This window comes from Pundamilia nyererei, unplaced genomic scaffold (genome assembly GCF_000239375.1).
Source record: "Pundamilia nyererei isolate P.nyererei 1_Seehausen unplaced genomic scaffold, PunNye1.0 scaffold00084, whole genome shotgun sequence".
In the NCBI taxonomy this organism is placed as follows: Eukaryota; Metazoa; Chordata; class Actinopteri; order Cichliformes; family Cichlidae; genus Pundamilia; species Pundamilia nyererei.
In genome coordinates, this window is record NW_005187485.1 from 1294506 (window position 1) to 1305771 (window position 11266).

General features: G+C 41.4%; 3 protein-coding genes across 7 annotated transcripts in view; all 3 read right to left on the reverse strand.

The window, feature by feature from the left end:
* kif13a (kinesin family member 13A) overlaps nt 1–3524 on the reverse strand; it is a 37568-nt gene extending 34044 nt beyond the window's left edge. For all 5 annotated transcript variants that reach the window (XM_013912242.1, XM_013912240.1, XM_013912239.1 and 2 more), the window contains exons 1-2: nt 3086–3524; nt 2769–2859 (exon numbers count right to left, since the gene is read on the reverse strand). In XM_013912242.1, the coding sequence (XP_013767696.1) occupies nt 2769–2859; nt 3086–3140 (146 nt within the window). In that variant the 5' untranslated portion in view covers nt 3141–3524. The remainder of the gene's footprint in view (nt 1–2768; nt 2860–3085) is intronic.
* Nucleotides 3525–4308: 784 nt separating this feature from the next.
* On the reverse strand, nt 4309–5965 carry LOC102201622 (E3 ubiquitin-protein ligase NHLRC1). The gene has a single exon (XM_005738493.1). The coding sequence runs from the start codon at nt 5805–5807 to the stop codon at nt 4569–4571; it is 1239 nt and encodes a 412-aa protein (XP_005738550.1). The 5' UTR covers nt 5808–5965; the 3' UTR covers nt 4309–4568.
* Nucleotides 5966–6489: 524 nt separating this feature from the next.
* Nucleotides 6490–11266, reverse strand: part of ptdss1a (phosphatidylserine synthase 1a) — a 9399-nt gene continuing 4622 nt past the window's right edge. The window contains exons 8-13 of the mRNA XM_005738494.2: nt 10259–10371; nt 10077–10142; nt 9571–9670; nt 9342–9410; nt 8251–8317; nt 6490–8048 (exon numbers count right to left, since the gene is read on the reverse strand). Coding sequence (XP_005738551.1) covers nt 7954–8048; nt 8251–8317; nt 9342–9410; nt 9571–9670; nt 10077–10142; nt 10259–10371 — 510 coding nt within the window. The 3' untranslated portion in view covers nt 6490–7953. The remainder of the gene's footprint in view (nt 8049–8250; nt 8318–9341; nt 9411–9570; nt 9671–10076; nt 10143–10258; nt 10372–11266) is intronic.

Genomic DNA, 11266 nt, shown 5'->3' on the forward strand with positions numbered 1-11266 from the left:
TCTTTTCCAATAACTGTGCATCTGAACAAGACAAGCAAGAGATTTACATAAAGCAGATTTTCCAACACAACATGACCTTGTATTCAGTTGTTGCACGTTGACGGACATGCTGGGACTTGATAGATGTAATATGGCTCTATTGTGTGAGTCGAAGGGAGTTTTTTTGGTCATATTGCTCAGGCACTCATCCCCTGTGCAGACAGCAGCCTCAGGTATTTCACTGCCTGTCCACCCCCACTCTGATTGTGACTGACTGTCACATGAAAACTAAACCTTTCCCAGATTCCTGTTTCAAATATGCCATTTGTGCCAGCTTAGCAAGCAGACGAAAGACGAACCTTAGGAAATTTAACCTCTAGCCCTGAAGTCATAGCCCACGTTTCATTTGCAAACCGCTGAGCTTACTCTTCATTTCTCAGGGAAACAGGAGAGTGGGGTGGGAGTCACGAGTGTAGCCATAATGTTCTGTGGTGCAGAGGCTTCAAACGAAATCCTTTCTTTAAATTCTTTACATGAGTCACGTTTTTAGAGGTGTTGTCCAACCTGATAAACTCATTCACTCGATTCCACCTCCCAAAAAGACATCATTTCTGTATTTCATCAGACTGAAGCAATATTTAAAAATTTTAGGCACTGAGCAAAACCGCTGAAGCAAAAAGAGTCTCACTGAGATCCAGATGTTGTCATTTTTTTCCATTTATAAATCCTGAATTTCAAAATATGCAGCCAAAGATATAAACAAAATACCTATTAAATTAAGACGTGTCTACATTAGAAATATCTGTTACTGCTTATCCCATTCTAGGGCTGTGCCTCATCATTCCCATGAGAGAGAAAAAGTTCCCAGGATCTTGGTCAGCCATATTTGGTATGCTAATACCCACTCAATCTGACACATTCCCAACACACAGGAACAGGTGTCTTCAAAACAAGGCAAAGTCTTAGCGATCAGGGTATCCTCTTTTGTGGCTCCACAAGCAGCAAAAGGGGAAAATTATATGGTTTAGGAAAACCGTGGCAGCCTGAGCACAGAGACCCAAAACACACACACAGCACTAGTGCTGAAATGTTAACAAGTAATTATATGCCTGGACTGCACTATAGAATAGCGTTGAGACATAATAAAACCAAAGCGAGTCAGAGCACAGAAGGTCGTGGCTGATGTGCAGCTAGACAACAAACCATTCCAGGATCTAATAAGGTGAATTCAGGGGAAGCTGAAAACATTTAACTGAGCTTCCATGAAAGGAATCTCTGTATAACTGATACAGCATCTAATCAGATATGGAAACTCACGCTGGATGAAAATGTGAAATGTGTTTGTGTCTCACCCATCAACATGGCAACTGGGAGGAGTTGAAACATCCTGACTCTGAGACGAATATAATGCACGTATCTGCATCTCGGTTACTGTCGCTCCTCTGACCGCTCGCTCACAGCAGCTTTCTGTTCAGCTCTCCCGTTCCACATGTGTTAGCTGTGAGCGGGATTTGTTTAACTGTCTGGAAAGCAGCCACTGTATGGTCATTTCTGTTGTGATAATTGCCTTAAGTACAGGTTAATGTGCGTGTACCCGAGCTGCTGGGCGAGTGAGCTTAACGTTGTTTGACGCTGACTGCGAGTTACTTGAAAACTTTAACAAGGCTGGGTGCAGGCCACGAGAAAAGCCTTGACTGGAGGCAGTTGCCTCCTATGGCTTCATATTCAGCAGTCACACTGTGGCTCGAAGAGTTGTTTGTTCACTTTAACTAATCAGTAAGGACATTACGCAAATTATAAATATGCTGTGTGTGGGTGGGGGGGGGGCAACAAAGAACCTTGGATTGTGTTCAGACTGAGCATCCTTTTAGCTTTATTTGCGCCTGCTGGTAATCAGGTCAGCTGTCTAACCATGTGTGACAAGAGAGAAAGCAAAACAAGTGCAAAAAAACCAAAAAAACAGCAGAAAATCCTCCAACCATGATGGGAGGAAATATTACATCTGTGACTATTGCTAACAGGCATGAAATTTATGAGCATACACTCATCGTTGGCCTATATTCTGTGTGGCTTCAGACTTGTCTTCAGTACAGTATGAAATCATGTCAGAACACAGCACAAAGTTTTAATGACCTTCAGAGTGCACAGATAGTGTGAAATGTTAAAGGATGCTTAGCTTTCTTAGAAGCTTTTCTTTACTCTTAGATAAAATGCGCAGCCCGTTGTGTCTTTAAAAACCATCAGTGTGATCCAACATGTCTTTGAACGCAACATGACAAATTACCTCTGACTTCGGAGATTTACAGTGGCACCCCGAGGCCAGACATTTATCTGCTCAGCCTTGTACATGTCTTCATATCAAAGAGGCTCAACCTCCTCTCGTGGCTTTGAAAACCCCAAATCAGCCATGCAAAATACCAAGGTGGTGTTATTATCCTGAGATGATTACTCTTGGAAAGTTCACATGAATTACATAACATAATATCATATTGCAAGCAGGTGGGTGACAGACACCATGTCCTTTGCTGCAGCAGCAGCAGCATTGCATTTGCACATATTTTATTTGACTAAATTCTCCTTTGAATTAAAGATAAAGTGTTTATAAGTGCTCTTGCTTTAGTGTATTTTCAGACACTGCTACAGGAGGTCACTGTGTGTACAGTTATTTGCTCATTTTGAATCCTTTTGTCACCAGACATTTCCAAAACACTCATAACTACAGCAAAATCTAAATAACTTAGTGCACAAATATTCATTTAAACTCTTGACAGTATGTGAGTTTTGTTTACCTGTTCTCTCCTTTTGCATTGGAGGGCGGTGGGTGCAGAACAGTTTGATTGTCCTCCATGTCCACGACACATTTTGTATTCAGTTCAATTTCTGCAGAGAAAAGTTTGTTTGGAAAGTGAAGCAGAATGCGGGGGTGTGAAGAATAAAATCGGAGTTACTTTGGCCTTCTTTAAACTATTCTCAAGTCTGACTTCAGGCTCACAACTCAAACTGAAAGCAGCAATGGCGAAGAAACCAAAAGTTTATGGTAATGTGGCACGAAGCCAAGGAGACAGAAAAGGAGTCTGCAAGCAGAAATCGTCGTTATAACACTTACCCCTGCGGTTCATGGGCCGAACTCTCACTGCAACTTTTACCTTTGTATCCGACATTTTCGTCCACTTTTCACTCCCACCCTGTCTATTAGCCCAGCTATCAACGCAGAGTCTCCGACAAGAAAGCCCGGCTTTTTGCCAGAAAACAGGGCAAAAGAATCTAGCTAAACAATCCCAAATGAGTCCGATCCTCGATGAGAAGTGATGGGAAAGCGTTCATTTTTGTCTTAGTATCCATCCGGGTTCGCTTCTTGTGCAAATCCAGCACTCAGCTCCAGCCCCAGACAGCATCCCCACCGCCATCTTCCACTGGGAGCACGACTGCTTTCCTCTGGCAGACTGGAGAGGCTGTGCCAAAGAGGGGGAAAGGATTTACGCACCCCGCCGGCGCATCGGCGCATTGGGGGAAACCAATGAACGAGAAATGTGAGCGTGTGTGACAAGTTAGTTCACATGCATCAGTGAGCATTGAGAGGCAGTGCGGAGCTAGGAGTCAGCTTTAAACAGTTGTTATCAAATATGATTTTTGGCTACGACTTATTGGCGCTTAGTTCTCTCACACATACACACTGAATTGTTTAATTATTTGCATTTTTGGTAAGCAAGAAAAGGGGTCAAATTTTTTTACAGTTATATAACTTTATTATAAGGTTTAGCAGAATCATTTTTTGACCCACCACCTCACTTCTGTTGACGTAAAGCCTAAAAATAATGTCTGTTTTTCACTCTTATATCCCCAAGCTGCCAAATCTAACCGTTACATTAGCATTTATTCTGGGCTTCTTTGAATTTCTTTTTAAAGTTTAAGTTTTGCCATTTGTCAATCACCTTAAAGTTTTGCATTAAAAAGCTCTTACACACACACACACACACACACACACACACACACACATATATATACATAATTTGTAACTTCTGTTTTAACACATGTGATATAATCTAATTTAAAAAGTCTTCTGTTATACACGGAAAAAATAAACATATAATCTGTAGTTGTGGCATATAACGTTTATATTATCTATGTATGGTCTCACTGTCTGCTGTTAGCAGCTGGACCTTTATTTCTCAGATAGTTTCAATTGGCATCATTTTTCAAAAGCCTTGGATCAGTTCAGAGACTGAGAATCATCACATTGCTATATTACACGTCATTAAATAACACAACATCATTTTCAACAACTGCTACAACATTAACACAATAACAGACATAATTTCATTCCTGACGTCCTGCTGAAAATGGTTTCACCATATACAACCTTTTGTTTGATTATTATTTTGACACTTTCAAAGTAACACAATGACATTTTTACACTCTATCTAAAGTAAAACTTGACTTGTAAACTAGTCACAGAAGGCAACTCAAACAACAACCAAAAAAAATTAATACAACCTCTCATCACTTCATCCTGTGATAAGCTACATTTCACTTCACTTTATTTAATTTGTCCCACTTGAACAGCTACTTTGGGATTGTTCATACATAAACTATGTCACAGGTCCAGCATCAGATTTGGGAGAATAAATCTTCACTGTATGGTCGCCACTGTCCAGTGTAATGAGAAGGTTGTTCAGTAGCGTTAATCCAACAGGGCGAATAAGATGGTCTCCCACAAGAGGAGTACGGACTGGGCCACTCTGGAGCTTCCCTAAGCTCCAAATCATCCCCTGGTCTGAGTCAATCACAATTAGATCTCCATCTCTGTCGAACGTCACACCTGAGATGCTGAGCCTCACTGTGGACTGCAGGGTCAGGCTAAAAGTGTCTGTCTGGTAAAGGAGGTGGAACTCTTTTGTAAACACCCTGAGCCTTCTGTGTTGGTGTCTCTCCGTTGGATTGGTGACATCAGTTAGATGCTCCGTCACTGCAGTGTTCCCATTCACGCAACAATAGGCCACCGCTTTAGGGCACTGAAGGTCTGAAATGGTTGTTTGATGCTCTAGAACGACGCTGTGACTATAGTCCACCCTCACCTTGGAGAGAGTGCCGGCCTCAACATCAGAGACCAGGATGTGTCCACAACTGTCAGTGTCCACGCCCCAGGGCATCTGGAAGGAATCTTTGATTGTCAACATGTGATTCCCCCTGGATGTGAACACTTTTACAGCTTTATCACCTGCATCAGTCACAACCACGTGACCAGCTGGGGTCACTGCCACGTCCACTGGGTAACAGATGTCCCCACTGGCTGCTCCTTTTCGCCCAAAGCTGTGCAGCTTCTTTCCCTGTAGATTGAACACCACCACTCTCTTTTCTCCATCATGGACCACAACTATTGTTCCTGAGGACCCCAAAACAGCTATTCCAGTGGGGTTGATAAGAGTCCCCCACCCACCAAATGCAGTACGCAGGAGAAGAGTTGTGCACGTCAGAGCTGCGGGAAAGATAAAACCAGCTTTTGCTCTACACGGAGGAGCAGACGGTGAGGGACTTTGAGACAACAGAAGATCCTTTAGGTCACTAAGAACCTGGCAGTGGGAGGTGCTGTCAACACTGCATAACTGTCGACAGAAAGGGCACTCCAGCTTCCTCAGGAGAGGGTGGGACAAAGCTGTGATGCATTCCAGACAGAGTACATGGCCACAGGAAAGGTTCTGCGGTCTGCGCTCCCTTTGCTGACAGCTAAACGTCTCGAAGCAGACTTTGCACTCCAGTAGGTTGATCTGTATCTCTCTGATGATCCCCTCTGGACTGAGGCAGCCACGATGTTGGAGACTCTTAGCCATGACTGAAATATCCTGTTCTTTAAACCCTGTGGGATGGTTCAGTCAGCTGATGCAGGCAGCAGCAAATTCAGGAAACCAAAATAGAACGCGTGCCAATTTACGTGGTGAAATAGAGAATCATGGAGAGAGGCATGAAGCACAATTTTGTGTAAGCACTCGTGCCCTGGGCTTTTAGGCCTCAACTGTCACGTGGTATTTTGCACATAACTAAGGCTCTCTGCTGCCCTCCTTTGGAACAGTCACAGAACCCAAATTGCAGATATCACAGAGTAAATTCAGTGACAAAAAAGCCTGTATATTACTTTTAAAAAAGGAAAGAAATATGCCTGGCTGGAGTTCAGTGCACAATCTTAAATGTGCAACAGTGTGTCAGCCACAGCTCTGCCACTACTCATGTTTATTTCCAAAGGAACAGCAACCGTACCTTCAAATACATCTTGCTGCAGGTCAGCATGCGGCAGCTATTTCAGTCTGAGTTTCATGCTGTGCAGACGGAGTGAAATCTGATCTGTTATGGGCCGCGCTTGAATCAGCCAATCCAGCCCTCCTTTGCTGCAGCGGGACACTCCTCAGGGGTCAAACAATGTCATTTAAAATTTCTCTTGTTAAGTACGCAAACACAGAGGGGCTTCCTGCTAATAGGAATGTGACAGCAAGTAAAAACAACCAAACAAGATTAGGAGGAAATGAAAACACTTTTAATACATTTCACAGTGGAAAAGAACAGCACAGGTCGTTTTCAGCAGAATTGTTTTTGGCAAATGACATCTAAATCCACAGACGAGGTCCTATTTAGTGTCTACTGTATGTAGCACGGGAGCCAGGTCTGTTCCAGAGAGGTCAGTGTCTGGATTGTCAAGGATTATGAGGGATAGTATATCTGTACTGAGATGATACTGACACATGAAATGGAAATATAACCTTCAAATAAAATACTCAAGGCCAGAAGAATCAAAGACACACAAAAAAATCAGTCTTAATAGAAACTGAAAGAAGATAGGAGTTAAAAAAACAAAACAAACATGCAAACAGGCACAAGGGGTGAATTAAAATGTTACCACGACAGTGAAAAAGGTTCACATAACAATACTGGCATCTTGCTGTGTGGTGAATACAAAGACTCTTGTAACGGTTTCCTACTACAACACTTGTTTTGATTGGAGTCAGCCATGCAAATGCAATATACGCAACAAGGTCAATCCAGACACAGACAGAAAAACTGACAATACATGCAGTAATTTGAATAATTAGCTTCTCTTATTAGTAAAAAAAAAAGAAGAAAAGAAAAGAAAAGAAAAGAAAAGAAAAAAAATTAGCAGCCACAGGAGGACAAGGAGAGTAAAATCACTCAAGGTCACAATGATTCACAAAATACTCGAACATTACTTAATGTACAGTATTCTCAATAAACTTTCTGCAAAGTGCTTAAACTGTGTGCTTTGCTTCATTACAGGACAAACGCAGACCCAAGCCCGTGATCCTACCACGCTAAAGCTGTCTGGTATTGAACTCCTGCCCACATTCAAGTTAAAAAACATAAAATAGTGAACATCTATGATGCAAATAGATAATCAGTGACAGACATTTATATAAAAATGCTTTAGCTTCTTTTGTGCTATAAACATAGACGCTCCACTAAGTGATAAATTCTACATAATGGCTTTTAACATTGAAATGGGTTTGATACCAGAGTTGATATAAACCAGTCAATTGTACATTAGCCTTTAATGATACTGCTTCATAGGATAACTGAATTATAGCTCACTAGCTACAATGATCATGCAATTATATTTAGAAATGGCAGTTTTTGTTGCCACACCTTTCTCTCACACACTCGCACAAAATAAAATTCTCCCACTCTTTCATCCAAAAAGCAAACACAAAAAAAAAAAAAGTGATCAGTGGTTTAGGAGCTTTTATGACTACAGCACACACCAACGTGTGTATCTCTGTAGTCTGAGCCACTGTGCACTCCTAATAACACTGCATGGACCTGTTTTTCCACTTCTGCTGTCTGCACTCCATCTACTGTAGGTGGGTGGCTTTCTAGGCTTCGGTTACATCAGGAAGTGGTCGTAGCTTTACCCTCTTCTCCATCTGTAATCTTTCACACTTTGGGTTACCCAACAGCCTCCGCCTCCAACTCCTACTGGCTGTCGAGGCCGTTGATGGATTTGGTCTTTCCTGAGTCCTTCTTTCTCTGTCTGGCTTTGGGGCTGTCACCGTCTACATCAGTTTCTCCTGAAACATGAAGCTCACATATTTCAAATGAACCCATAAAGAGATGTAACTGCACTGTGTTTCTTCTCATACATGTATGAGTATGCATATGTAAAGCACTATAATAAACACTAGAGGTCACCCATTTACAAGACAGCAACTGAATACTGGTATGCATTTTTTAATGTGGTGTGCTGGATGAATTACAGTGAAGTCAGTGTACCTTTAAATCCCTCATACACATGGTCAGCAAACTCTGCGAAATTACTGTCTTCACATTCTGAGAGGCTCTGAGGGGAGAAAAGGTTTAAGACACATGACACACACATACCTGTAACTGGACAGAGACCATACTGTACATGCATCACGGCTAACTGACTCCGTACAGCTTTCTCTGTAAACAACCCGATAACAACCCCTACAAGGAAAACCTTGAATGTTAATATTTACTAATGATCTTTGATGATTATTTAGCTACAGAGCATTAAGCATGGTTGGCTTCACCCAGGACATTTGGCCTTTTGCCATTCAGGCACAGATGTCAGTTTGTTGTAGCTTTATTTAGACGTAACAAGAGTTTACAGAAAGGCACTGAAGTGTGATGCCTGATGCTATTGCACTGATCTATATGTGAGTAAAGTTTTTTATATTGTTAATGATTGTGGGTGTGGGGTATGGCCAACCAAACCGTGTATTTGTTAGAAAGGCTGAGAATAAAGAAACAAGTTGGGATTGAAATTAACTCCAATTTGCACGTTTTAAGTGCTTTTATGGACATTCACATTGTTTTTCCTAATTCCGATCATTCCTGTCCTCAACAGATCTGAAAAACTTCAGACTCCTGGCAACCACAGGTCACTAAGGAAACTATATTTTCTGTGAGACCGGTTGGCAAGGTGCTGCTAGTGGTCGCTGGTTGAAAATGGTCATATACGGTGCTGCACCGATAGCCTCTTAACACTTACTAGCTATCAGCTGAGCAGGGATACTTTTACTTTGAAAGTGTGACACTTTCAGAGTAAAAGTTGTCTCATTTGAAATGTTTTGGTTGCAGTGGTAAAGCACAGCTTTCACTTTGAGGGGGATTGTTCTCAGTTTCTTGTTGTACTGCTCTTCAAGTTTCACTACTGCTCTGTGAATAGTTCGTCTTGGTAAGTTTTTGGTGCAGGGACTACACTAGTTTCCAGAGGCTGCCAGGGGATTGTCGACTGGTCTGTAGGCCTGTGTGACTAAGGCCTTAAATTCTTTGTAAATGCTTCAAGGTCTAAAGCAGTTAAATGGAAAAACTCATGAAAGCTAAAGCAATAAACATACCTTTTCCCTTGGACCATATGTTTCTGCGTACCATACCATTCCATACAGACACAGGAATGTAATGAAGGCCTAAAAACAGAATGAAGGGAACAGAAACTGTAAAATGATTCATGGAAAATGTGTAAAAAATTACTTGCAGCATTCGTCATATGTTAGAATATTCATATTAAAAAACAAAGATATATGTATAAAATAAATTATACGCATTTCAGTGCACGATAGACCTTACCAAACACAACAGCCAGAGGATCACATAGAGGATCTGTGTTTTTGAGAACAAGTCCTGCCCAAACTTAATGCATGCCAAAGCCTCCAGAAAGGCTATTGCCCTGTGAATGAGAGGGAGGGGGCAAAACAAACACATAGTTCAGTAGTTTAACTCACTGGTAGCAAAAAGAAGAGAAATCCAAACCTAAAAATAACATCCAAATCAAACATGTCAGTTTTGGGCTTTTATCTGAGAGCAGTGCTTGGGTCACTGACCTACACATTTGAACTTTTTTGGATAAAAATATTCCTGATGTAGGTCAGCTGTTTGACAGCTTAGTCCTTGAGTGAGGCAGTGAAATGCCTGCATGAATACCACTGTTCATAATCTCTGGTAGCTCAGGTAACATCTCCTCCTTGAGCTGCTGTCACTGCTCATGGCTATGTGTACACAGCACTACATGTTCATAGGAATACAAGATGTTAAGCAGGCTTATTATTAACAATCTTTAAAATCAGGTTACTTACCCAAATACCCAACACTGGGTCCCAACTCTCTTGCACTGTGTGTCTGTTAGGTATGCATAATACTGCCTAAAGGAAAAAACAAAGCAAATTTTTAACAAATTTCACTGGAACTTCTAGTCTGCGTCTCTGTTTCCTTTTACCCACCTGCCACATAATGAGGGTAAATGCATGAAATGATATACCTTACTGTTGGAGCTGTGATGATACCGATGAACAGGATTCGACACCAGCTAAGAGCATGGCTTGCAGGAAAGACGAAAATGTGCTTAAGGAAGAATGTGTTCAACTCAGTAAGCTGTGAAAAAAATGATAAAAAGAACTATAGTTAAAAACAAAAGCAAATATAGCATTGTTTACAAATATTCAGACAGTAGGACATTTCTATTCATTTTACCATACTGAAACTTTAAACTTAAACTCACAAAACTCTTTAATATACTCTAGCCGGCCACTCTGTTGGGTACACCTGTTGCACTTGTGCATAACGCAAGTATTTAATCAACCACCCGCTGAAGTTAGATGGAACCTTAAAGCAGATGTGCTACCTCAGCAGAAGACCACAGCGGGTGACACTCCTAACAGCTAAAAATAGGAAACTGAGGCTACAATTTGCATAAGTTCATCAATCTTGAAAAACAGAAGTTTGGAAAAACATTGCCTGGTCTGATGAAACATGATTTCTGACACCAAAGCATGGATCCAATCTCTCTTATATAAACAGCTCAGGTTGCTGGTGATGTAATGGTGTTGGGAATATTGACACAAGATAACTCACCATGTAGCACACCTCAGATAAACTTCACAAACTGTGTTTCTTGAACTCGAAAATGAGTTCACTCATTCACTCACTGTAGGGCTGTGCGATATGACCAAAATCTCATATCCCGATATAAGAATTCTATCGTCCCGATAACGATATTAATCACAAAAATGTAACATTTTCTGTAAATTCTGTGAATCTCGGGCAGCTCGACTTGCGTGAAGTGTTTCCAGCTGCGCGTCCTTTACCCGGAGTGGAGTGTTTTAACCGATGCATGAAACTATACATTTTTAGACATAAGTTGGCCGCCGTTTTCTTTGTATTTATTACACGGCGTGCTGCGGGGAAAAGCCTGTTCTAACGTTTGAGTCTAAGGTTTATTTTTTAGCACCTGGCGGCTCTTTTTTACTTCTCATCCGTAAATAATCTG

Excerpts from the sequence above, each read along its gene's own strand:
- LOC102201622 (XM_005738493.1), bottom strand. The coding sequence starts at position 5,807 with ATGGCTAAGAGTCTCCAACATCGTGGCTGCCTCAGTCCAGAGGGGATC.